Below are 26,013 nucleotides of genomic sequence, written 5' to 3' on the forward strand. Positions count from 1 at the left end.
CTGGGATCTCGGCTGTGTGGTACGGGTTCGCTGGTACCAGTACGGGCTGGTTGCGCTCTGGTGGGCGGGGCTGGTAGGTGACTGGAGGGGGAGGGGGCTGGTCGTAGCGTGGAACACTGAGCAAGCGCAGAGATGGTGTATTTTAAACACAAAACTAAACGGCACTAAACGGTCTCAGAATGTACTGGAAGGTCTTGGCACTCACCTGGGTGCGCAGGGGTGTCTGTACTGGGCACGTTTGTTGATGTGGTCAACGTAATACACTCCAAACTCTGCTGACTCCACCCTCTCCCAGCCCGGTGGAAGCCCCTCTCTCTCCAGCGGATGGCTCCAATGAGTGGTGTTTGTGTTGTGATCGATGTAGTACTTCCTGCCTCGAATTGTCCAATCAACAGTCCAGCCAGGAGGAAGAGCCGCCTCCTCCCCGCTCACGGTCGTCAGATTACCCACCGACTTTGCTGGCACACGGCCGATTGCTAGAAATCAACAAACACAAGGAAGTATTACAGACCCGCATGCAGGAAACGATTCTGTGCATATCAGAATTCTGTTTTTAGTTTTAATTTGAACACAAAGGAGGTGGAGCGATAAGAGAGATGGGGAGAAAACAACAAGTCACAGCTGCAGGGTCAAATATAAAGCAAAAATCCCCAGAAGACCATGAAAAGTTCAACACAAGAAAAAAAAAAAAAAAAAAAAAAAAAAAAACATCAGCGTACGGTGCAGAAAAGGGCAACCAAGAAAAATCCACATTTCTGTCATTCTCACACACAGTGTGAAATACTACAGGAGAGTGACAGCCTAGAAAGTGTGTGTATGTTGAGCAAAAGTGTGCACAGAGGAAAATCATGGACCGAGCAGGGCTGGCAAAATATAAAATGAGTAATACTGTAAATATCTTGTCTCTTGTTTATACTTTAGCAACAAAATACTGTTAGAGTTGGTCATTCATTTTTATGAATCTCTTCTAATGACTTGTTTGCATCACTCAAAAACATTCATTTTACGTTTTTTAAACGTTATACTCTTTAAAGAATTCTGGGGGAAAAAAATAAATGATCACGGTAATAATAATCTTAATAATCTAATATTTGGAAACATTACTTTAAATTAGCAATTAGAATGATTTTTGAAGAAAGTCGTCTTTTCCGTCACAGGAATAAACTACATAAATTATTTAATTAGTAAACAGTACATTTTGAACTGCTGTTTTTTTTCGTATTTTATATCAAATAAATGCAGCCTTGGTAGTCATAACAGAGCTCTTTCAAGACCATAAAAATATATTGTGAACAGTATTACATCAAGATACAAGCTACATAATATAATACAATATTTTATGTATAATGTATAATGATTTTAGCTCTATCGCTCAGCTTTAATCATGAGCATGTGTTTATGAGGGAACTGTGTGTGTGTTTGTGAGAGTCAGAGCTGGACTGTGTGCTGACATCAGTTTACGGTTTCACATCTCTTCTCGCGCTCAGTAGCTCTAGAGGTTCATCTGACTCATACACCCGCAAATATATACATATCCCAAACGTATTTGAAAAACGTACACATAAAGCTGTCCAGAAGAAATAAATGCATCAAAAAAGACATTCTCACCAGATAGCAAGCTACGGTTTTAACATGCGATTAATCCGTCCACAACGCAAGCAATCAGTCATACCAAGCGAGTGAATCTGAACATATCTGAAGTTTTGTATTTATTAATTATGCAACAAGATTTAGGACCAATGAAATTTCAGGGTGGGCATGCCACTACAAAAATAGAAACCAGCAAAATGTCATGTCACTCGTCGTGGCTGGTTAAGGTGTATTCGAAGGGCAAACATTTCTTCTACCCCTTAAATGTATATTTATGTTTGCTTTTAATGCAGCTTACACCCTCCTTATAGATTTATTTAACTTTTGGACAGTCTCCAGGGGAATGTCATCCCTCAGAACATCTGCTGATCACTTCTATCTCTTCTCTCCAGCACTGCCAAAATTAATTTGATGATATTTAAGTCAGGCAGGGTAGATTGGCTAAGTTCAGCTTGCTGCTCTAACCGTACAAATTTTATGATCGTGACGCTATCGTTAAATCAGCCTCGCCATCACAGCTATGAATTACATTTAACATGCCTCTTGTTGCTAGGGGACACATGACGCATGAAAACAAATGTGTTAAATTGGCTGAAATATCAAACATGTTTGATAACCTCCGGCTGGATGGAGTCTGAGATCTGTGACCATCATACACTACCCGATTTTCTGTGGAATCGGTCAGCTTTAATCTGCAGACAGGCTCTGACGTTTCCTCAACTAGCTTGTCTTAACTGTAAAATCAGGGCAAAAATTGAGTAGCGTATTCCAGGCTTACATTTCATAAAGTTGACTTTTGACAAATATGATGCAAGGCAACATCTCAAATGCAGTTATGCTCTAAAATTCAAGATAATGGTGCAAAGATATTTTTGAGTCATATATCATAGAATAAGGGATACCACGTGAGCAGGGAGAGCAGCATTGCCTACACGAGTAGAGATTTTATCCCAAACAGTTTAAACGTGATTTATTCAACAGTTCAGTAAATAAAAAGTTAATATTGTGTTGTAGTTTTAACCACAAGGCTGTTGCAGTCTAAATGTTTATTTATTTATAATACATTTTATGCTAAATCAAATAAAATTTGATAATTTCTCATTTAACAAAAAATAGCTGTAAACAATATTTTGAGGGTATTTTCATAGTAAAATTATTTTAATAAAAAATTAAAAATTAGATTAAAAAGACAGCCCTAATATGCATGTATTTGACCCAGGACCGGAAAACCGGACATTATGATTTATACATAATCTAAAAGCTTTAAATTTACACATGGTTTGTTTAAAGAGGAAAAAAATCATGGAATCTGAGGGATTAAAAAAATTAAAAAATGTAAAGTAAAAAAAATATAATTTTGACCCATACAACATTGTTTGCTATTACTACAAAATATCCCTATGCCACACGGCTGATTTTGTGATCCAGGGTCACACACACACACATACACAGACATATACAAAGGGGTTTGGATGACCAAAATGAGTCAATACTTGATTTAGACAGAGGAGACTAAATAGTCTCATAGAGACAACAGCACATAATGTCATAAATAGAAACAGATCATGGAAGTGTATATTTATAGTACGGAGTGACAACAGCCATGTTTGTTATTTCATCACTTATAATGCATGCGAGATGTGTTACTCACCTGGGGGTGGGCGACTGTGCGGCTGGGGCGTCTGAGGCTGTCCTGGGTTTTGTGGGTAGCCAAGTTCATTGTGCTCGTAGTACCTGTAGTTCTCATTAAAGTGGTCTGGTCTGCGCGCTCGCCTGGGTTGGTTATTGTAGTAGGGCTCTGGAGGGTAGTAAAACGGGCCGCCGTCTCCGTTCTCTGTTACTGAACCAGCGTCGCTCATGTAAGAGGGTGAGGAAGGAGAGTAGTCACGATGAAGGTGAGGTGGCGCCGACAGCCGGTGACTCTCCCTGCGCGACACCTCGAGGGGGGTCCGTGGAGGGGCGTTGCGCAGGAAACTTTTGGGGACGCTAACATCCCCAACGGATCCGGAGGAATATGGACCTGCACCAGACACCCCGGCTGGAGCTGGCTCCACTAACGGCGGCTCGCGGCGAAGAAATGTTGGATGCCGGATAAACGATGGCATCAAATCTGGAACAAAAACCATGAGAGAGGCAGAAGAGGGGTAAGTGGATTAAAACATACTGTGCAATATTTATTTTGTAAATTTTAGAATAAATTCTGCCATGAAATTTTCTATATCCTATTATACAGAAATGAGTATCAGTGAAGCAAAACAAAGTTGCTCATTACTACAATTCTTTACTTTTTAAGAATTACTGTTTCTAAAATAAAAATAATATTACGTATTTAAATAATATTATTTAAATAATTATTTTAAATAATATTTTAAATAATTGACTGGATTACAATATTTTTTCCAATATCCCAAGACTCACTTTTTTTCCTTATAAAAATAAGACTTCTACATTTTTTGGGTAGGATAGGATTTCTACATTTTTTCCAATACAAGTAGAAGTCTTGTATTGAACAATTTTATTATATTATAGTCTGACTATATTATGTAAAACATATATTTTGGTCTAATCGGGCATTTTTTTTTTTTTTTTTTTTGGTGATTACTTTGACTTACTGTCCACTCAAATATACCCTGATACCTTAACTTACAATTAAAGAACCAAGCAACATTAAATGACAATACTAATAATATGAGGTTATCCAAAATGACATGGGGTAAAATATAAAAGTATACATTTTTAATGGTACTCTATTGTAGCTGTGCCAATCCGGTTATGGAAGTTAAATCATAGTTTAATAATAATATTAAAATGACACATCATTTTTTAAATAGGGTTAAGTGTGTCAAAATATTCCTGGTTACAAAAGAAAACTATGAAGTATGATATTTTAAGAAGCGGACGGATATTTATATGCAATGACATTTAGATGTTTTAAACATGAATGTACGACGCATTATCTTTTTAAAAAAGGTATTCAAAGGTGTATAATAGAGGTCTATTAGGTTGACAAAGAGTGTGTGACAGTGGGCATGTTTTTTCAGTCAGTTGTTCAAGTGAAGTAACGAAGCTTGACTTGTATAGACGTTTTAATTAATGACACATACGCATCTGAATTGCGCTTTATTTTCAAAAACTCAAACGCCAAAATGCGTACATTAAATAAATAATGTTGATCATTTAATGGCTTATTTTCTATTTTGTGGGTTTTGTTAGGACGACGGACTGAAGATACTCACTTCTCAGCAGCGGGGACGTTTCTTTCTTCACATATTTGCCCTGAACTTCTGCTGGCTTGGACGCTTCGTTTTTACTCTTCTTTCTAGAGAGCATCGTTAATCCGACACGATTCCGGACCGGTTAGACGTCGGCTTCATCCTGAAATCCGGATCTAGATTCGCACTGACACTAAAAACCGAGTCCATTTCGCAGCGTTTAGCCCGATAGCTACTTTGGAGTCATCATGGCTACAGATTGAAACCATAAACACACAGGCGATTAGTTTGCGTTCAGCGAACGGGTCGATTGTTTGAGTGTCTAGTCGAACATTACGAACGGTTTTCGATGATTAATTAGCGCTCCCCGTGCGCACCGTTCAAATTACTCCCCGAGAAAAGCGCAAGAAAACTTTTACCAGCTGAATATGTCCAACCCAACCCAGCCCTCAACGTCCTTCTGATCCGAGATCAGATCTCGCTGGATCCTCCTCGCTACCTGATCTCAGATCAGCTGTTTCGGATCCATAACTTCCAACTGCCTGATCCTAGACCAGCTTACTTTATTTTCAGATTCAAAAAGTTGTACTAGCGTCGCAAAACAAATCTTGCGTTCAGACGCATATTGATGAGATTTTTTTTAAAAAAAATGTAACTTTAACCGCCCCTTCGCATGATCCCTGATCAACTGTCTCTGGAGCTCTCCCTCCTCGCGGCAACCTGATCCCAGATCAGGCATTCCCTAAACCAGGTCCTCGTAGGAGCAAAGCATTGTGGGAAATATTTGACTCTCGAACTTTTTTCCCCTATCTTTCACATTTTTTTTGTGGTTTAGCAGGACAGTTGTGGCGATTCATTCAACACACTAGGTTTAATATAACGGAAAGAAGTACTTTCCACGAACAGGGCACAAAATAGAGCCTGAAACCTTTAAAACATTTCTTCACCTTCACAAAATTAGATTAAATTAAATCCCATATAATATGTTTCATATAAGCTATTATGTATTTATTTCTGTGGGATTTAATGACATAAAGACAATACAAATTGAAAATAAATACATAAATGATAAATATAAATAATCTAAGCTATTCTCTCTCTCCACACACATATATAATTAGTGCTGTCAAACAATCGCATATAAATTACACAATGTGTACGTCTTGTGTACTATATATATATATATATATATATATATATATATATATATATATATATATATATATATACATACATACAGTTTATATTGATTTTTTTGATATATTGTTTTTAGTCTATATTTATATTCATATAATTATAAACATATTTAATATTTTTTCTTCTGAAATATATACATATGTATTTGTATATACGTAATAAATGTACACACATATAACAACTTTTATTTTGGACACGATTAATCGCTTGACAACGCTAATGAAATGAAAACTCATACGCAGTGTTTTCTAAACTACTTTTTTTTTTATTTTTTTACAAAAAAAAGAATGTTTATGTGTTTTTGCATCTGAACGAAGTGTTACACAATTAACACTTAAAGGGTACAGTTAACGTTATTTTTATAACAAGTATTGGTAAAGCATATATCATACTTCACCTAAGGCTGTGTTACAATTCTAAAAACATAAGGACACATATTTCAATGCAATTTCAAAATGTTTAAATGCCTGTAATTCTCTGTGCATTTTTTCCCAAAGCATCAAAGCTTGTAAACTGCACTCGTTGAGAGATGCCTGAAATGAAACATCATAACCAACAATTTTGCTCTCCACACACAAATTATACAGTGGTTACCACGAGGCTGACATCTCCGAGCTCCGAGTTTCTTTTACTCCACATAAATATTTTATTAAACTCCCTATTATTCATATTCACAGTGCTCATAATACATGATTACAGTTCATAAATGAAAAATAGGTACACAAAATAAATACAAAGCACAAAGTCCTGCGGCAACTAAAGTAAAAGTATGGGATGTTTTCGGTGCACATTCTCAAGTGAAAAGGTTTATATTAACTAAACAATCCCAAAGACATAAAATGCACTATAACAAGCAGAAATAAACAGTGAAGAAACACTGTGGCATTTGCCCTTTAATTTCCTTCTCTGAAATGCAGGGAATCATTGACCTTGTTTGCATTTCACTACAACTATGTAATGATAGGCGGCTGCGTGCATGTGTGTGTGTGTGTGTGTGTGTGAACACGGGGCCTCAGCTGTTGGACAAGCTTCTCTAGGTATAAGGAATTTCACCATTCCTTAAGACCTCCTTCTAGATGCAGTTTGAGGTACAGACTCATTGCAGTATGGCTTAAACAAACAAAAAAAAAAACGCTATACACTTAAATTGATAAAAGCAATAAAAACAATAACTTAATGGAAAGTTTCACCTAGTAATAAAAATGAATGGGAAGGAGATTTGGGATCCACGGCAGACGGGAAGATCTTCAGCCAATAATTTAATTTCAGTTTGTTCACTACACAAAGCTTTCGTATGGCTTCAGAGCATACGTATAGTGCACAAGCCTTGCACAAGACTACTTGCGTTTCCTGTCCTTTTTTGCAGCTTGATGTATAAAGAGCAGCTCGAACATGTTTCTCAGTAGAAAATCATACTGGAATGGCTTTTACGATTAAACACGTCTAATACAGTTTAAAAATCAGGAGCGCGTGAAGTGGTAGGGCGCTGGAGTCAGTGGGGAAGGGCCAAGGTCACGGACAATCTTATTGAGGCTGGAAATCTTCTCCTCTAGGAGGAAGTTCTTCTTTTCTGCTACTTTCTGACGCTGTTCTGTCTTCTCCAGGGCTTTGAGCAGTTGAGCATTCTCCACGTATAGGTCTTTGATCAACACATCCGATTCACTGTTCCTGATCAACTACAGAAGCAGAGAGAACGGTTATGCTGGAAGTCTGATTTGGACAGAGTAAAATGCATCGTGAAGAATGTGTTAAAGGTTCAGGGGGGGATGTTTGTGTATTTCTGTACCTGTTCTTTCAGCTGAGACACTTTCTCCTGTAGAAGCAGTTTGAGGTTTCTGAGCGTGAGCTCCACTTCTCCCATTCTCTCCTCCATCTGTAACAGTGCCACCTCCCGCTCGTCCTGCTGGGCATACAGATCGAGTTTAGAGGTCATGATAGATTAAGGTCAATTGGTCTGCTGGAAATCCACCGCCTTAGCTATGTATACTTAGTTAACTGCTCTTAGAATAACATGATTAACTTTGAGTGGCTTCTGTACCTTCCTGTCCTTATAAAAATAACTTCTAAAATAACCCATGTAAAACAGATGATATAGGAGCAAAACAAACAAAGAATCTAAAATATATTATATAAAAGCAATGAAAATACATGTATGAAAAATAGAACTATAATTTAAAAAAAATAAATAGTGAAAAATAAGGGAAATTTAAATAAGTCACAGAATCAATAGTAAGCATTTAATATTTCACTTAATAGTTTATTTGGACTCAGTTTTATACATAAAAAAACATAAATAAAAAGGACATATCACATTTAAACAAATTTAAACACCATTTAACTAATAAAATAAAAATCAATAAATTAAATCATCAATAAATAAACAACAAATAAATCTATCAATAAAATGTATTAATTATAAATCAGAGAGACAAAATGTCCAGTAAAACATGTAGAGGTAGATAAAGTAATGAATTGAGGTTTTAATTTTAAAAAAATTAAATAAAAATATATAAAAAAAACAAACAAATGGATTTCTCTCAGAACAATCATTCATTATTACTGGAGTGCGAAAAAAAAACAAACAAACCACAACAATACTGCTTATTTAAATGCCTTAAGATCTTAAAATGTATTCATAATCATAGATTGTACTGCCCTTAAAATGGCATTAAATGGGAAAATCCTATTTTACTCCATGTGTAGCAGCATCTGGACCAAGAAGAAACAACTGACAGCTGAGAGTACACATGCAGCATAATGCCACCTTGTGGCAGATTCAGGTCATTACCAGTTCCAAAGCTACACTGACCACCAACAATTCAAAAAAGAACAACCAAATTTGGCAGGAACGGATCGGTGATTGGACCACACAGACTAAAGGTCAGAGTTCAAAGGGTAGATGATGTCACAGGTTGCAATTCTTCTATGTCTGTTAGTGATGATGTCACAGCTCTTACACCTGTAGAAACACATACACAGCGCTATATACACACGTCTTATATCTACACACACACAGAGAGCTGTGATAAAACAGACTTGCACAGATAAATCCCCAAACACACCAGGAACATCATCAAATAGAGGTCACTAACACTGCTTCTACAGAAAGAACAGACCCAGTGCTGCCCACATGAGTGTGAATACAAGAAGTGACGACTGTTTTCCTGACTAGAGCAAACCAACAGAGAAACCCAGCTATCCCAATTCACCAAAGGATCAGACACACAGTAAATATTCCCCAGAGAGTGCTGCGCATACACAGTTACAGAGTATGCACTGACCCAGAGAGAAATCTTGTCCTGACCGTGATGGTGAACGTTTGGGTGGAAGTTTGTTACCTGCATGATGAAGTCTGGACCGTCGCTATGGTGCTGTCCTCTCTGTTCCCCTGGCAACTGTAGAGGAGATGAAGGCAAGACTGCAGCCATCTGAGCCTAAAACCACAGAGGAACAGTGTGTTATGATGAGGGAACAAGTGTTTGTGGATATGAAAGTGATGCCAAATGTATTAAGGCAGCAAACAAGCAAGCCAGCGCTTCATCTTGATTTTATTAATTCTTACTACTATGTGAAACACGATTTAAGGTTAATATAGTAATTACAAAACAAACAAGCACCCAGAGATTAAGACTAACCGCTAGGGCATGACTTCGACCAGCACTAAAATGTTTAAAAAGGTTTGGAGAATTGAGGAAACCTTGTTCCGTGTTGACAGCAGCTGAGCGTGCAAAGCCTCCATTTCACGTTTCAAGACTGATTTTTCTTGATCTGCAGTTTTTACAAGTCCTCTGTGTTTTACACTTAATGCCTCCAGATGGCGGATCTAAAAAAAAAAAAAAAAAAAAAAAAAAAAAAAGAACGTCAACTTCATCATGAGTTGCTTTCTATGGCTGTCAGAGGTGTTTATTAAACATGCTCTGACCTGCTCCTTTAAGGACTGCACCTCTGAGCTCATCTCGCTTATCTGACGCTTGAGTTGCTGGTTCTCCTCTGTAAGTGAGGCATGCTCCGCCTCCATCAGCCCAGAAAGCTCCGCCCACACTCGCCTTCCTTGTTGCTGACTAGCAGACACAACAGAAACCTCCAACAACTGATACGGAAAAAAAGAGAAGGATGGAAGAGAAATAATTACATTGGGTGGGAGAGATAAAGCATTGTTTCAGTGTCTACATCTTAAAAAAAAGAAAAAAAAACAGAAGCTCTGGTTCACCTTCTCATTGGCAGCTTGCAATTGTTTGTGCAACGAAATCACTTCCTGTTTAAGGGCATCTCTTTCTTGCTGTGTGATGCGTAGGTCAGATTTTAGACGAGCATTCTGCTGAGTGACCGTCTGTAAAGATGAATCCATGGACATGACCTGAAGGAAACCAAGAGATGTTTTCCAAAGTAGTACCTCAATGCAGAACTAAAACAAAATCAAACCAAAAAGTAAACAATGTGCTTTTGATACCTTTTCTATGCACCGATTGAGTTCTGATCTAAGCAATTCCTTTTCTGTTCTGGAACCAAAATCCTCGCGGTCAGACAACTGTAAGGGAGTGTGTAAGTGTCTATTGAAAAAGACCACTCAAACTTGAGGATATTATTATAAAGGTGACATTTAAAACCATTTTATACCCCATTCTTGTCACTGGCTGAGCTGTCATGTTGACGTATCACTTCCTGGAGTGCATGTCGAAGTACATGATCTGCATTCTGCTGCGATAAGAAATTCTCCTCCTCTAGCTGCTGTCCTAGACGGCGAGGCTCAGAGAGCTGAAGAAAATTAAATAAAGTCTGTTACAAGCATTTAAATACTTTTAAATGTACTTTTAAATATAAAAATGACAGATGACAACCTCATAAGTGTATAAAAAAAATCTTAATTCTGAAGTACCTCCATCTGAGAAAGTTCAAGTTAACTGTCTATACAATGGAATTAAATCTTACTTGTCTCCTGAGAGCTTGTACCGATCTCTTCCCTTGCTTGATGTGATGTAATCTAGACAAAGACATTTAGCACATCATTAATCTGCTCTTAAATGGGACAGTTAAGAAAAACTTAACTCAGCGTGCATGTCTTACTGCAGGTCATCCTGGTTCTCTCTCAAATCCTCCTCCCTTACTGTTGAGATCTTGTGCCTCAGAATGATGTTCTCTTTAGCCAGACGACAAACTTCAGTTCTAAACAAAGAGTGCATTGTAAATTTATTTGGTAGTACTAAACTCTAAATTTGCATTAGGCTTGGTGTAACATGCACCACAGTGCACTGAAAAAGAAAAAAATTTAGAGGGTTGGGTCAAAACAGACATGCAACAGTTCACAACACCGGCAGATCTCGTCACAAAACTTGAGTACAATTGCACCATAAGGTTGCGCGAAGGAATAATGATGGTAAAGGGGTCTCCATCTCTGCAAAAAGGCAGGGTCTACAACAAGGTACTCAAGCTGAAGCGACTTAGCAAAAGGGAGCAAATGGGATGAGCAGAGAGGAGGGTACTGATCTACAGTAGTAGGACACAGGGGCCATTACATGGTACCTCCTCTCTTGCATTTGCTCATGGATCCTAACAGACTTGCCCTGAAGATCAGCAAGTGCTCTGCGTAGATGCGAGTTCTGTTTCTCAAACTCCATGCAGAAGAATTCAAGCTCTGTCACCGCAGCAATCTTCTCTTTCAGCTGGGAGTTGTGTGAAGTATCGGAAGAGTCAGAGTCCCATTGGAGCCCCTTATCCTGCTTATCAAGTTCCTGGACAAGAGCCTTTAGTTTGGAATTCTCCATTCGGACTCGTGCAGTCTCTTCCAGCACCGACGCTAGCTGTTTGTGGAGCTCATGGACTATATGCATCTTGTCCTCAAGATTATTGACTCTACTCTCGAGTTTTCTGTTGCAGTCTACGAGCTGCAAGTTCTCTTGGATGCTTTGCTCAAAGCAGGCTTTTAAATCAGCAAGTTGTACATTTTCATTTGGGACTGCCGACTGGGGTGTGATATTCTCTTTCTCTGGATCCAGCCGTTTAGGACTCTGCAACTGAGAGCTAGTGCATTCTATAGCTTTGCTGTACTGCATTACCGTTTCTTGAAGGTCCAGGATCTCCTGCATGCACACATCTCTCAGATCAGCAACTTTGTCCTGCTCTGTATCCACTATAGTTAGGGTACAAACCTCCTTTACATAGGCCCTCATGTCATTCTCAAGGCTTGCAATGCTGATACCATCCTCTGGACTTTCTTCAGTCTCGGGGTCAACTGGTTTGTCATTGTATTCAGCCTGGGTGTCGTCTTTGCTTGGGGATTCATGGTGTTGCAAGCTCTCCTGGTTATAGGAATCATCAGATTCTGCAGATAAATTGCCTTCTCTTTCTGTGCCATTCAAATAATACTCCTCTGCAATATTCAAAGTGTCATCTCTCGGAGTCTCTGTGCTATTGCTCTTAACATTCAGTTCTTCAGTCAGTTCTGTATCTTCAGAACCATCCACTCCAGGTATACAGAGTTTCTCCTTAGCATCTTCCTTCTCTTCTTTAGGACAATCAGGGGTTTCTATTGCATTGTTGTTAGATTCTACATCAGCCACGTCTAATTTATCATCTGCACAAGAGTTTGAAGTTATGTCATCTGTAACATCAACCTCTGGGCATCTATGTAGTTGTGAAATATCAGAGTCTGGGTCATTAACTTTATCCGCTTCCTCTTCATCTTTTCTGTTTACAGAAGACTCCTCACATATGACGTGCTTTGGACTGACTTCCTCAGTAGATTCTGTGCCAGTTTCTTCATTGAGTTCATCAAAGGACACAATTGTGGATTCTTCACAAGTTTCTTCAAGGTCATCGCCACTGGGTTCCATAGGGATTTCTATGGTGGACTCTACACAAGGTTCCTGAGAAGGTTTTCCAGTGGTTCCTGTCAACTGCAACACAATTTCCTCCAACTGCACCACTCTCAATGCCAGTGCATCTCTCTCTGCAAGCAGTGCCTTTCTCTCGTCTTTTAATTCCTGACAGAGGAGCTCCTCACCTTTCTGGATTCTGCCTAACAGCTCCATATCCTCAGAAATTGAAATGACTTCCTCTCGCCTGCTTTCCAAAGCAGACAGACTTTTTTGCAGCTCTGCTCGCTCCTGGATGAAGTCATCCACAGCCTGCTTCAGCATCTCTTCCAGCTCAGTGGCTTTGTGCTCTGCTTGTGCCAGCAGCAGGTCTTTGGCCTCCATCCTATCCTGCACATGGTTGTGCAGCTCATTGAGTTGGCGACTCAGCTCAATTTCTTTGGTTCGAGCAGCACTGGCAAAGGCCTCCAGCTCAGCCTGAAGCTGTAGGTTCTTGTCTGTAAGAGCTTTAATATCTTGTGCGTGTACAACTTCGAAGCTTTGATGCTCCTTTTGGAGCTCCTCCCTCTCTAGGTCCAGTGCCTCCCTCAAAAGCTTTCTCTGTTGCTCTGCCTCCTTGGTGGCTGCCTCTGACTCCTCCTCCCAGTGGGCACGATCTGCAGCGTGCTGTTGGGCAATTGCTGTAATCTCACTTTGGTAATGTTGCTCAAGTTTATGTACATCCACCTGAAAACGCTCAGACACTGCCTCTTGGTCACCATAGAAACGGACTTCCACTTCTTCAAGTCTCTGGGAGAATTGTTTCTCCAGCTCTCTCCTGTACATGGCCAATCAACATCAACAGCTTAAAACATTTCCTAAAAGAAATACACACCGACTAGATTGCTAGATAGACGTTTTGTATGTTTCAAAAAGACAAATTCCCACAATACAATGTACAAAGTACAATGGAAGAAAAAAAAGTTTTTACATAATAAGATTTTTTTTTTGCTGGGGAAAAAAAAAAATATATATATATATATATATATATATAGACAAAAAAACAACAAAAAAAAAAAAAGACAAAAAATATTTGCTACAGAAAATGCACCTTAAAAAGAAAATAGCTTCAGAAGGAATTAAAATGTCTTCACATAAAAAAAAACCAACAACAAAAGCTTTCAAGTTAGTAATTCTAACTAGTGTGTCTTACCTCTGCTCTGCAATATCGGAACGTAGCTTCTCCAAAAGGCTGCTGAGCCTTTCTCTCTCCTCATTGTGTTTGGCACTCAGCTCCTGCATGGCGTCCCTGTGTACCTCCTCCATCCGGCTCTGCTCTTCATTCAACACCTGCTGCCACCTCCTCTCCTGCTCCTCTCTCTCTCCTTGCAGTCTCTCTCTCTCTTGGTCCAAACAGGCCTGAAGCGCCTCCTCATGTTGTTTCTCCAGCTGAGCCCTCTCTCTGCCCCAGTGCTCTATTATAATACTCTCGGTCTCCTCCTGCTGTGAGCGGAGGTGTTCCCTCTCCTCCTGCAAACGCTGCAGGAGCAGAGCGTGATGTTTGTTCTCTAACGAAGCACGCTCCTCATCCCACTGTTGCCTGAGTCTCCTCTCCCTCTCCAGTCTCTCCTCCAGCACAGCCTGCAGCGTCTCCTTACTGATCTCCTCAAGCTCCTGCCTCTCACGATCCCATTGCTCCTTGAGCCTCCTCTCTCTCTCCTCCAGCACAGCTTGCAGTACCTCCTTACTGTTCTCCTCTAAATCCTGCCTCTCCCTCTCCCACTGCTCCCTGAGCCTCTTTTCCAGCTCAACACACTCCTGTTCTGTTCTATGCTGCATCTCCTCAAGCTGAGAACACAGCACCTCCTCATAGCTCTTTTGCTCTTCTTTCCATTGTTTCTTAAGTCTCTTCTCCTCCTTTTCCTTCTCCTTTTGCAGTCTTTCTTTCTGCTCCTGCAGATTGGCCTCCAGCACCTCCTGGTGCTTAGATTTGATCAGACTTATCTCCTCATCATGCACTCTGATCTGCTCCTCATAGGCAGTCTGTTTTTCCTCCAGAATTTGCACCTTTGCTTCCAGCTGTTCAGCACGGCTTCTGGCATCTTGCGCCTCCAGCATGAGAGTGTTAAGCTCTTGCTGGTGGAGAGTTTTGAGGGTAGTAATTTCCAGCTCCAAACGGTTTGCTCTCTCTTGCTCTGTTGCCAGCTCCTCCCTCAAAACCTGCACCTCCTGTTGGTGCTGCAGTGAGAGATGACTCTTCTCCTCCTCTGCACTGCGTTTTTCTTCATGAACCTACAGAAGCATCAGAGACCAACAGGAAGTGTCAATTTATTCTTTAAAATGCCCCTTTTATGGATTTTTGAAAATGACTTTTCATGCAGTGTGTAACACAGCTCTAGGTGAATGAAAACATCATGCAAAGTGTATAAATTTATTGTCTCTGAAAAGAATGAGTCAGCTCATAGTTATTTAAAATGAGTCATTTTTAAAACAAATCTTAAGCTGTTTCATGTTGATATCAACATGAAACATTAGCACACCAAACTGCCCAGGTGCGGCTTTTTGGGGAGTTAAAAGTAGTTGTTTTTATAGTAATGGTACACAAAGAAGCACTGACTGTCATAGTTGGGTTGAGCAGTGAATAGGAGAGTACCACAAATATATTTTTTGCATTCCCATTTGTTAAAAAAAGCAAAAAAAAAAACTCCACAATAGTGGTTTCCAATAAAAGGCAAAAAAAGAGAGAGTGATAACAGCAGTCAGAGGAGTGAACAATGGCAAATGTATCATCCCTCCCATAGATGCTTTGATGCAAAAGGAAATATAATACAAATAATATATTAAAATGTAATTAAAAAATGAAAATATTAAACACTTTAAAGGATTTACGATGCTGACCGTTTAATGCGTCATCACAGTCTTGTGAAAAGTGTCACGGATTAAAGTCATGCAAAGGAGGGGTTTAGAAAAAATTTATTGTTAGGTGAATCATTTGGAAGTCGTTGAGCAAAAAGGAAAAGTTCACCTAACGATTTTAAATTCTAACTGATCTGAATACAGATATGCTTTGGTTTCATACAGTTCACAAATACAGCAGCAGTACATTTTTTTAATAGTTTTAGCATGTATGTGCACGTGTCTCACCATTGCCCTGATGTTTTCTATCTCTCGCTGGTGCTGCTCCAGTAACATCTCAGTTTCTAGACTCATATTTAATGGCTGCTTATCCTGAGAACCTACAAATGCACACACACAACAGTACAGCTGAGTGACAGAAGCGTTTCATCTTATAGAAAAGTATAGAGTATAACTAAGCATGTATGTTACCTGGGTCTAGACTCTTGCTGGCCAGTTCATCAGACAGACTCAGTCCGGGACGTGTTGAGGGTGTGTGACCTGAAGTCTGATATTCCTCCAGCTGAGCTTCCAGCTCATCTATACGATCCTGCAACTCCTACAACACATATTTTATATATGAATTTGAACGAGTAAGTATAATATATAAGTATAATAGAACTATGTATATTATGTATATGTCTGAAACAAAAGAAACAGAAACACAGAGGTTACAAACCCTGCACTGCTCCTCATAGTTCTTGCGCAGCTGTCTCAGACGCTCCTCCTGCTGGTAAAACTCAGCACTGTCTGGATCCAAATCACCAAACTACACACAAAAAGCATTTTCACATTATTCATGATTTACTAAAGTTTAACTAGAACAATGTATATCTTTAAAAATAAAAAAAGCCCCATAATTACGCATTTACATGGCTATTCGAAGTCTTGAAATAAATACATTTAAAAAAATATATATAGATAGACCTTATATAAATAGATTTGTTAAGACCTGATATTGCATGAATGTTATCAGGCTTGAGAAAGTTATGTCAGAAAAGACAGATGTGTTTGATGTAATGTCATTATTGATAGCATACTACAGAAAGATTCTCCTCAGGTCAGTACAGATGTGTCTGTGCTTATTCCAGTACCTTCTCTTTTAAAACACCATCCAGGTTTTTTTGCACTTTGTCCAGTTGGTTTTCTGCCTCCACCAGTTTCTCTGTGGTGTCAACAAGTTCAGACTCCAGACGCCCATTCTCCTGCACAACAGAAAGTTATTGAAGACAAGGATATACAACACATTTTGCAATTCGAATCAAATTAAAATGGCAGGCTGACAGGAATGTGACGCAAGCATGTAGCAGACCATTCATGGTGTTAAAAAAACAACAAACCAAAAAAAGAATGCAAAATGCTGATTACTTTAATGGTGAGAGATAGATGTTCTCGTAGAAAGGTTTCATCGTCTCTCATCTTGCCAATTTCCTGTTCAAGCTCTTCTCGTTGCTGATTGGCCTGCTGCTGCACAAGCTCCACCTCTTTACTAAGCTCTGCTCTCAGAGCTGTCATACTCTCTTTATATTCCTGCTCCAACTTCCTGTTTAAATTGCATGCATGGACATTAACACTCATGCACATGACATGAATACACATGCTCTCTCTCTCTCGCTCTCACACAAACACATACGCGCAGACCATGTCCACAGAACAAGCCTTCTGTATTTATGCAGCATTTTTTGCAGGTAAACACAAACACAAAGTGGAAAACATCACAGATGACAGGCAGAGCAGTAATTGGTTTGAGCTTTCTGGTCATGTAGTCATTCGGGTTCATTTATGAACAAAGCTGATTGAAGGTGAAAGGTTACCGGAGGTTGAGTTCGTTATTGCGCTCAATGGCAGCATGATGGTCATCGACTTCAGATGCCAGCTGAGATTTCAGCTTCTCTGCTTTGTCCAGATCAAAACGAATCCTCTCCTTCTCACGCCTTTCCACGTCAACACATTCACTGTCTCACAAAGAAGTAGAATGAAACATTAGGATCAAACCGGATCTCTAAAGGTTCTAAAATAATCTTGAGTGAATGTAAATAATGAGCACATGTGTGTAAAAAACGATCTTGAGCGAGTCTGAATAATGACCTGGATTAAAGAAGTATTTAGAGTAAGAGAAAACACTAGTTTTTAGTCAGAACAGCAAGCTGGGGTAAGTAGAATAATTAAATGAAGTCATCTTCAATGAGTCTTAGAATTTTCCTTGTTCAAAAATAAACTGCTCTGAAAAGGCAAAAAGGCAGAGTTACGGTTTACCAAAGGTAACTTTTTCTTAATTTCTTTTTTAAATAAATTTGAAATTGACCTTTCATGCAATGTTTAAAAAAGCTCTAAGTGAATGAAAACATCCTGTATCCTATATATATATATGTTGTATATTAAAATATTAACCACCTCTTACATTTAGTTTTTTGCAGTATTAACCATTTTGTGCTTCACCTTGGAATTGTGGTAAGGCCCCTAGTGGGTCCTGGTCCCTTGACTGAGAAACACTATAATGAGAGTGTGTAAAGAGCAAACTGAAGCGATCTAGTGTGATGCAGCGAGAATAGCTAAGATTCTAGCGCGAGTTAGAATGATGAACTAGGGTAAACAGGATTTAATGAATTATTTTGATGATCATACAAATTAATAATATGAATCATGCAGTAGTATGCTGAAGCATTCTAGTTCTAGACCAAGTTTGGATGAACTGAGAGTTAAAATGCACCAGATTTCAAACACATGGACTCACAGCAGATGTCTGATTTCTGCCTTAAAGCTCACTAGCGCCGCCTGGTGGATTGAGTTCTTAGTGCTCAGAAGCTCATTCTCGAGAGCAACGGTCAGCTCAGATAGATTCACTTTACCTTCCAGATTAAAATCCAGAGCCTACAGACAGACACACACACACACACACACACACACACATATAAAAGCTTTTTACAAACATCCCAGTTGAAATGCAGAATTGTGCAGACACTCAGTCTGTGTGCGTTACCTGTAAGATCTCTGAGCTATTGTCCACTCCCTCTTCCATCCACCTGTAAAGCAGAGTTTCCACTGGAGCATGCCCCGATCCGTCATCCAAATCCGAAAACACCTGCAGACCGATTGTACTGCTCAAAGCACATGAGATCCTTCGACCCGACTCATCAAACTTAGAAGAAAAGGATGGAGAAACGAGGTTTAACACTTATACTCAGGCATGTTTTGCAGACACGGCCTATTATTGTGTACTACCTGAGTGGAATGGAGTCTCTTTAAATGTCTGTAGGGTGTAGATGCTGATGGGGTGGGGGGTTTGCTATGGGTTATTATGCATGAGATGAACTCCTGCACATCTATTGCGCTTTCATCACCACACTGCAACAGATCCTCACCCACCTGAGAACATTCGAACAGAATCTGTGCGTTAACGTGACTTAACTGCTTAAAGCATATCAGGTCGTGGTCGTGGAAAATACCTCAATGCCTATGTGTTGGCAGAGAGTGTGTAGCTGTTGCAATGTGGCCGTGCCGTTTATAGGCAGAGAGAGCTGATGGCAAGCGTTATGGATACGCTCCTCCAGGTCACAGAGTGGCAGTGCATTGCCACGTGGTGTGCTGGGTTCATCTGGGTTCCAGAGGTGCAGCTGACCTGCACACAATCCAGTGTAAATGTCTTCCATAAGGGATTTTTTTTTTTTTTTAATAAAGTGTATTTAATCTTACCTTCTGCTTCAAACTCTTCAGAAATGCTGAGGTCAGCATTCCAGCGCTGTGAAAAATAAAATGAAAAAGAAAAAATGAATGCTTGAATCTGATTGGCTGATGAACTTTCTAAAGCTGTTATTATTTTCAGGCAACTCTTATTGTTCAACATCACGTCAGTTCTATTATTTCAAGTCTTGCAACAGCAAAATAACCAAAAAAAAACCCACAATGACTTTGGCCAAACAAATAAATACAATAATTAATATGAGAAAAATGACAGCTCATTTTCAAGATTTGAGACAAAATTTAGTTTTACAGCAAGCACATACTCGATCTCTCCCACTCTCTCCCTCAGAGATGCACACACATTAAAGGAACACATTCTTCCCCAAAAAGCAGATCTCTGGGTCTATGACCAGTAGCATCGAATTAAAAAAAAAATAAAACGAATCACTAAAGACTTTCACTATTTTTCCTATTAAAACTTAAGTCTTCCATAGTGACATAGTGTATTAAGACTAGTGGAAAATTAAAAGTTGTGATTTTCTAGGCAGGTTGTCCTAATAAACACACACACACACACACATACATGTACATATATGAAGAAATATCTTGACATATCTATCGACTAGGTTGTGAAACAAAAAAGCCACTCACTCAATCAACTACTTCCCCATTGTTTGGTCAAGATCATTTTGTGTGTGTGTGTGTGTGTGTGATCAAATATGGACAGAGTGAATTTCTGGGGGTGCAGGGAGCAGATGGAGAATATGTGCATTGGAATTCAGGGGGTGGGGACGGGTCATTGTTCATCCACTGAAAACCCCCCTCCCCAAACCCCCCTCCCCAACCACATCTGCTCTTGCAGAACCGGAGGATTGTTCACACACTGGACTACCAGAGAGAGCAGCAGTGTGTATTAATGTGCACCTGCTGGAAAGCGTGGCCAAAGTCGCACACAAAAGCTCACAAACACAAGCCAGCATGAATTTGATAAAATGCTTTTCAACGCGAGACGTCATTGCTTGATATTTTGCTCTAAAGTGGGATGTCTCTTCTGAGAGTCTGAAATCTCATTAACTGCTGTCAGAGCAGAGTGCAAAGACGCAGACACACACACAGACACACACACAGACAGACACACAGACAGACACACAGACAGACACACAGACAGACACACACAGACCCCCAGATTGTGTGTTTTGGAGCTAGTTGAGGCTGAATAATTTGAATTGTTTCTAAAGGAAAATCGCAACTTTAACCTTCAGCTTTATCTGTGTGTTCAGATATGGATGAATCCAAATGAGAAGAATGTGGCTTAACCATTTGCGTTTCATTGTTATTCATGTGAGTGTTTATTACCTCACGTTTCCTGGGTACAGTCCTGTCATCGCTCTCTTGAGCATCTTCATCCTTCGCCTCCTCATCTTCAGCGCGTGTGTGTAAATCAGTGTGCGTCTGAATGAACTCCGGAGCAGAGCGACGGCCATAGCGCTTACTGCCCTTCACAAAACGTGGCTGGACTTCTGGGGAATCTAAGGGAGAGATTAAGAACTCTTACAACATTTATACATAAATTAATACATTCCTCCACAATAACATGTAACAAGGGCTCAAAATACTTTTTACAACATTTGCTCAGGTGATATCTAATGGTATATAAAATAACACACAGAAAACAACCAGCAACAACAACAAAACTAATGTTCAAAGGTTTGGATTCAGAAGGATTTAAAAAATAATAATAATTTGGTCAAAACCATGGCACCTTTTTCAGGGTATGCTGACAAATTAAAGTTAAAAAAAGCAACATTTGTTTCAAATAGAAATCTTTTGTAACATTCTGAATTAATTTGTCACTTTTGATCAATTTTAAAGTATATACATTTTAATCACATTCACATCAAACGTTTGAAGAGTAGCACTTATGGGCAGCATAGAATTTAGACAAACTATATCATAAAGTCGGCAGATTTTATTACAGGATCATTCATGATATATTAACAACAGTTCATGTTCATAATAGCGCAGGAAGTTTCCAGAAACAAAATCTGTTTGTTTATCTTTCACCCTAGAAACCTGTGATTTAAATTTAACTGAGGGAATGAATGAACAATGGAGGCCGCTTTTATTAATTAAGGCCCAGGGTAACACACACACTGTGCATATAAATGCCGTCTACCAGATGTCAAGCAGAAACGATTCATGAAGAAATAATGTTTGCTAAGGCAAGCGTCACTATTTCTATTGCTTATAATTAGACAAACACCTGTAGCAACGGCATAGCAATTCCCTGGCTGCCATCATTAACCGTGAGATGTCATAATTAGAGAAGAGCTTGTTTTAAGATAGAATAGACTTCATTTACACTCTTACTGTTCTCAGAATAATCCTCCTTAATCCAGATTTAACCTTACATCCTCCTTCAGCTCAGGCTGGCTGTTTTTTTAATACATTCTTGATTACATCATGATTACTACATGCTGAGCACAACCTGCATTCAAACCTACGTCTCCAAATGTCAATTTTACACACACACACGCCACATATATAGATCTGTCATAAATTAGGCAGAAGTCAAGCTGTAAACAAAAAGAAACTGTTAGACCTAAACTGATATATAGAATTAATAAACATCTATTTCTACAAGTTTTGGTGGCTTTTATGTGAAATAACAGTATGTATAGATATTACCATTTTGAAAAAAAATAATTAAAAAATTAATATCTAGACAGCATTATATCCAAAGATATATTTTTAGAATGGAACGTCTATATAATTTAAGGAGACATTCATCAAGCTGAGAATTTAAACGTCTCTTTGTAAACAATATTGGTTCCAGCAAGCAAGGTTCATTATATGGTTTAAATCTACAATCTTTTGGTTACCAGTCCAGATCTTATGAGGTCGTTACCTGGTCTTTCAAGACATTCTTCTGTATCATTTGTGTTTGCGCTTGATAACACAAGGATCAGCGCATCCTTAAACTGTTCAAAATCAACCTGAAAAATCAAAACAGTAGCAATTAATCACATTGGGGTCTATCAAGACCATGCTGTTTTTAGTTTTAGATGCTATAAAAAAAAAAAAAAAAAAAAGGTACAAAAAACAAAACACTAAGTTTGTTAAATGTAAACCACACTTCAATTCCCATGACCATTAACAGTATTTATTGCCTTAGCATTAAAATGAACACGCACACGCTCCAAAAACAAACATTAAAATAAAACAACTATCACTAAAAGAAATAAAATCTATATAATGCATGTATGAGCATGCAACTGGTCTCTCACCCGTGCACGGATCTGGTCCTCTAGCAGTGTGTGCAAGAGCGTGTTCAGTGTGTTTTCCTCCAGCTGAAGGGCCCGGCAGAGATCGGTGAGCTCTTCAGGACTCAGGGAGCCCAAACCACTGCCGTCAAAACTCTCAAACACCTCTTTCAATCGTTCCTCATACTGGTCCCTCGCTCCATCCATCAGCCTTTCCTACAGAGACACAGACAGAGTCACACATCCCGTCCACTGACATTAGGTTTGTTTACAGACAGTTCGCCTCCACTCACAATAACTCCAACATATTCCGGTTCAAAACAAAAGGATGCAGAAAGAGCCATCAATAACCAGTAAGCGACGACAAAAAAAAAATGATCAAGAGCAGCAACGAGCTCGAGCGCAAATGCTTGACACACTCACTCCCGGTCACTTTTACCAAGGAGGCTGTATTGGCTGTCAGCCATTAAAGGGCTACAGCTTTCATAACAGCAGAACAACATTCCAAGGATTTCCACAACCATTTCATTTGAATAAGGAGTATATATAATGTTTTTTTAGTTATTTATTTTATGTGATTTAATGTGACCATTTTTTTTTAAATAATAAGTATACAGCATTATGTTTATTAGGGACGCACAACATATCTGTACAGAACAAGATATTGGCAAGTGTTACACAAAATTGTATTGCGTTCAATTATGCATGCCCAATTTTTGCTGCTTTTATATTTAGATTATTAATAAATAAATATACATTATATGGATAAACTTAGCTGTCATTTAACAAACGTTACCAACTGACACTAGCTATTTATATTTTTGACTTTAAGTATTTTGTGTAATTTATTTAGGTAATTTTAATAAACTTCAAATTTATGAATTGTCAATTATAAGCCATTACGTATTATAATAATTAGCTATTTTTTTAGGGACATTCCTAATATTTGTTAAATGTACAAACACCTCCAAGAAAACTGTCAATGGACATGCACCATTATGCTTGATTTACTCTTTAAGCAAACACAACCTACAACATCCAATAAAAGACATATTTTACGACTACTTGTCTTTTTAGACCTTAATCATATCCTTGAGCTTGGGATTTGTGCTCGTGGCTATTAAAAGTATGTAAGATTCAAGATGGAACAAAGCTTGAGCCACAAAAATGGAGAGACCTACAGCACTATTTCTGACACACACAATCCCTCTGCTCAGGAAGAGAAGAGATCTGCGGGCTAAATGCAGAGCCGAGCACAGATGAGGGAGGCCAATGTCAGGACACACAAGTTATAACATCTGAGATGAACATAATCAAAACACACTCGGCTGCAGGTGTCTTTTGTCCCAAGGAGCCCTGACCCCTCTGAAAGCCTTACAAGCATATAAGTGTGTGCATTCATTTATTATTCTTCATTGGGCTGTGCACACACACTCTCACACACACACACACACACGAAAGGGGAGGGGTTTGGTGTCCATCTGCTCCTTGTCAATGACGTCCTTACAAGGATGTCTGAGAGTGGCCAGGTGTCTCTCTATTCAGGAAGAACCTATTCAGAGTCACTCAGATATTTGGAAGATGTGAAATTTTTTTTTGACTATAAAAAAAAAATGTACAGGGTCATCCATATACTTTGGGCCGTCCGTTACTACTAAATCACATCAATAATCAGACCAATTTTAAAATACAAAAGTAGTGGGTATAAATGGTTAACCAAACCTTTTAACCAATATATTTCATTGACCTTTCCATTCTTTTGTGATTACTGGAGACTTTTATTATTATTATTATTATTATTATTTTTCCCTTTATTTATTTTAATCAACAGTAAAATACTGTAAATAAGACAAAGTTAGACCAAATGGCTATTTTTCAAATCAATTTTCATACAATAACACAAAGGATATTAGTGGCATTATCTTTCCCATCTTTTCAATTAATACAAATTGTATTCATAATTAATTTTATATTTTGCAAAAATTGCGTTTACAAAGAAATATGTTTGAACTGAGCATAACTGGAATAAATAAGACAAAAACTAAATTAAATTAAAACAAAAGAGCATAACCTTATTATTTGTATGCCACATGCACCACTGTAAATTATGATATTTCCACATTTGGAGATACACAGATACACACACACACACACACACACACGTTTATGATCATGGCAACCGTTTACCATAAGAAATAATACACAAGTAAGTACAGTCCAACAAACGCACTGCCAGAATACATTTTATTTATATTTTCCAATATAATTATAATCCATAACATCAAATTATATATTTCAAAGTCTGCACTGTTGTTGGCCATGATCGAGCATAGTTATAGTTATAGTATCTTATTATGGCAACAGGTCCAATATAGGGCTAGAAGAAGAGAATGAGAAAAATCAGGGAAATCTCTTTGTAATAATTTACTTACAATAAACAGAAAAAATATCTTCATTTCAGCAATCTAATAAAAATTGATCAGCAATCATAGTCTACAGATTTCAGCATCACACAAGTGTCCAGCAGGGAGACACAGACACAAAGAGGACAATGACTGACACACACAGACACACACACACACACACACACACACACACACACACACACACACACACACACACACACACACCAGACTGATCATCAGAGTCATTTAAATAAACAGATGGTTTTAGACAGAAGGCTCATTCCATCACTGTGCTCTCTACCTCTTTCCATTTAGTTTTGCATGACTTTTAAACGATTAAAGTCAAGATAGAAACAGTGTCACAGCCTGCTGAAAACCCAAACTACTTCCTTCATCTCACATGGCTACAGTTCTGCAATCTCAGATGATCGAGGTCATCAGTCCATAACAGAGACTCTTAGCAACACATACACACAGCAACATTAAATACACAAACGCACCACTAAACACGCAAAACACACACTTGCTGCCGCCTCCGAGTGACTTCGTTTATCTAATGCATGTCTTTCGTTGTTAAAGAAACAAAGTTGTGAACTGCAATATTGCGGTCAAAAATGAATCGCCAAGTCAAATCACGACATAAACTTTAACTACATGCAAGACGCACGATATAAAAGTAAATTCAATTCGAATTAATGCGTGAATCTACTACGAGGGAGATGACTGTGATTTGTGTGATAAAGTCAAAGTTAAACCAATCAGAACTTACCGGGCGGTTTTCACAGACGCGCGCCGTGTCTCCGTTATTCTACTATACGTCCATTGGTTTGATCCGAAGCTCGCCCTCAAACTGAACCGTTTCGTGTGTGTTTGGATCTGACGCCGGAGATAAAGCGGAGAACGTGCTGTCTTTCTGCTGAGCGCTCGGGTCAGTGTGCTACATTGTCTATTATAATGGGGCGGTCAGGGAGATTTTGAA

General features: G+C 38.8%; 2 protein-coding genes across 2 annotated transcripts in view; both read right to left on the reverse strand.

The window, feature by feature from the left end:
• sav1 (salvador family WW domain containing protein 1) overlaps positions 1–5,847 on the reverse strand; it is a 7,977-nt gene extending 2,130 nt beyond the window's left edge. The window contains exons 1-4 of the mRNA XM_043256135.1: positions 4,827–5,847; positions 3,242–3,700; positions 206–476; positions 1–116 (exon numbers count right to left, since the gene is read on the reverse strand). The exon at positions 1–116 is cut by the window's left edge and continues 34 nt beyond it. Coding sequence (XP_043112070.1) covers positions 1–116; positions 206–476; positions 3,242–3,700; positions 4,827–4,920 — 940 coding nt within the window. The 5' untranslated portion in view covers positions 4,921–5,847. The remainder of the gene's footprint in view (positions 117–205; positions 477–3,241; positions 3,701–4,826) is intronic.
• Positions 5,848–6,243: 396 nt separating this feature from the next.
• nin (ninein (GSK3B interacting protein)) lies at positions 6,244–26,013 on the reverse strand. Its single transcript, XM_043256230.1, has 27 exons — positions 25,804–26,013; positions 22,654–22,845; positions 22,275–22,362; positions 20,723–20,895; positions 19,379–19,424; positions 19,132–19,304; positions 18,908–19,051; positions 18,666–18,824; positions 18,420–18,556; positions 17,500–17,640; positions 17,054–17,228; positions 16,780–16,890; positions 16,365–16,454; positions 16,118–16,244; positions 15,935–16,026; positions 14,004–15,082; positions 11,520–13,628; positions 11,064–11,162; positions 10,929–10,980; positions 10,617–10,754; positions 10,450–10,527; positions 10,210–10,356; positions 9,922–10,089; positions 9,697–9,822; positions 9,338–9,433; positions 7,786–7,899; positions 6,244–7,675 (listed from the first exon to the last, which is right to left on the reverse strand). The coding sequence occupies exons 2-27, from the start codon at positions 22,834–22,836 to the stop codon at positions 7,460–7,462; spliced, it is 6,261 nt and encodes a 2,086-aa protein (XP_043112165.1). The 5' UTR covers positions 22,837–22,845; positions 25,804–26,013; the 3' UTR covers positions 6,244–7,459.

Source organism: Puntigrus tetrazona, chromosome 13, assembly GCF_018831695.1.
Source record: "Puntigrus tetrazona isolate hp1 chromosome 13, ASM1883169v1, whole genome shotgun sequence".
In the NCBI taxonomy this organism is placed as follows: domain Eukaryota; kingdom Metazoa; phylum Chordata; class Actinopteri; order Cypriniformes; family Cyprinidae; genus Puntigrus; species Puntigrus tetrazona.

Excerpts from the sequence above, each read along its gene's own strand:
- nin (XM_043256230.1), bottom strand. The coding sequence starts at position 22,836 with ATGGATGGAGCGAGGGACCAGTATGAGGAACGATTGAAAGAGGTGTTT. Across the intron at positions 10,755-10,928 it reads TACAAGCTCTCAGGAGACAA|CTCTCTGAGCCTCGCCGTCT; the intron begins GTAAGATTTAAT and ends AATTTTCTTCAG. Across the intron at positions 9,434-9,696 it reads TGCTGTCAACACGGAACAAG|GCTCAGATGGCTGCAGTCTT; the intron begins GTTTCCTCAATT and ends CTGTGGTTTTAG.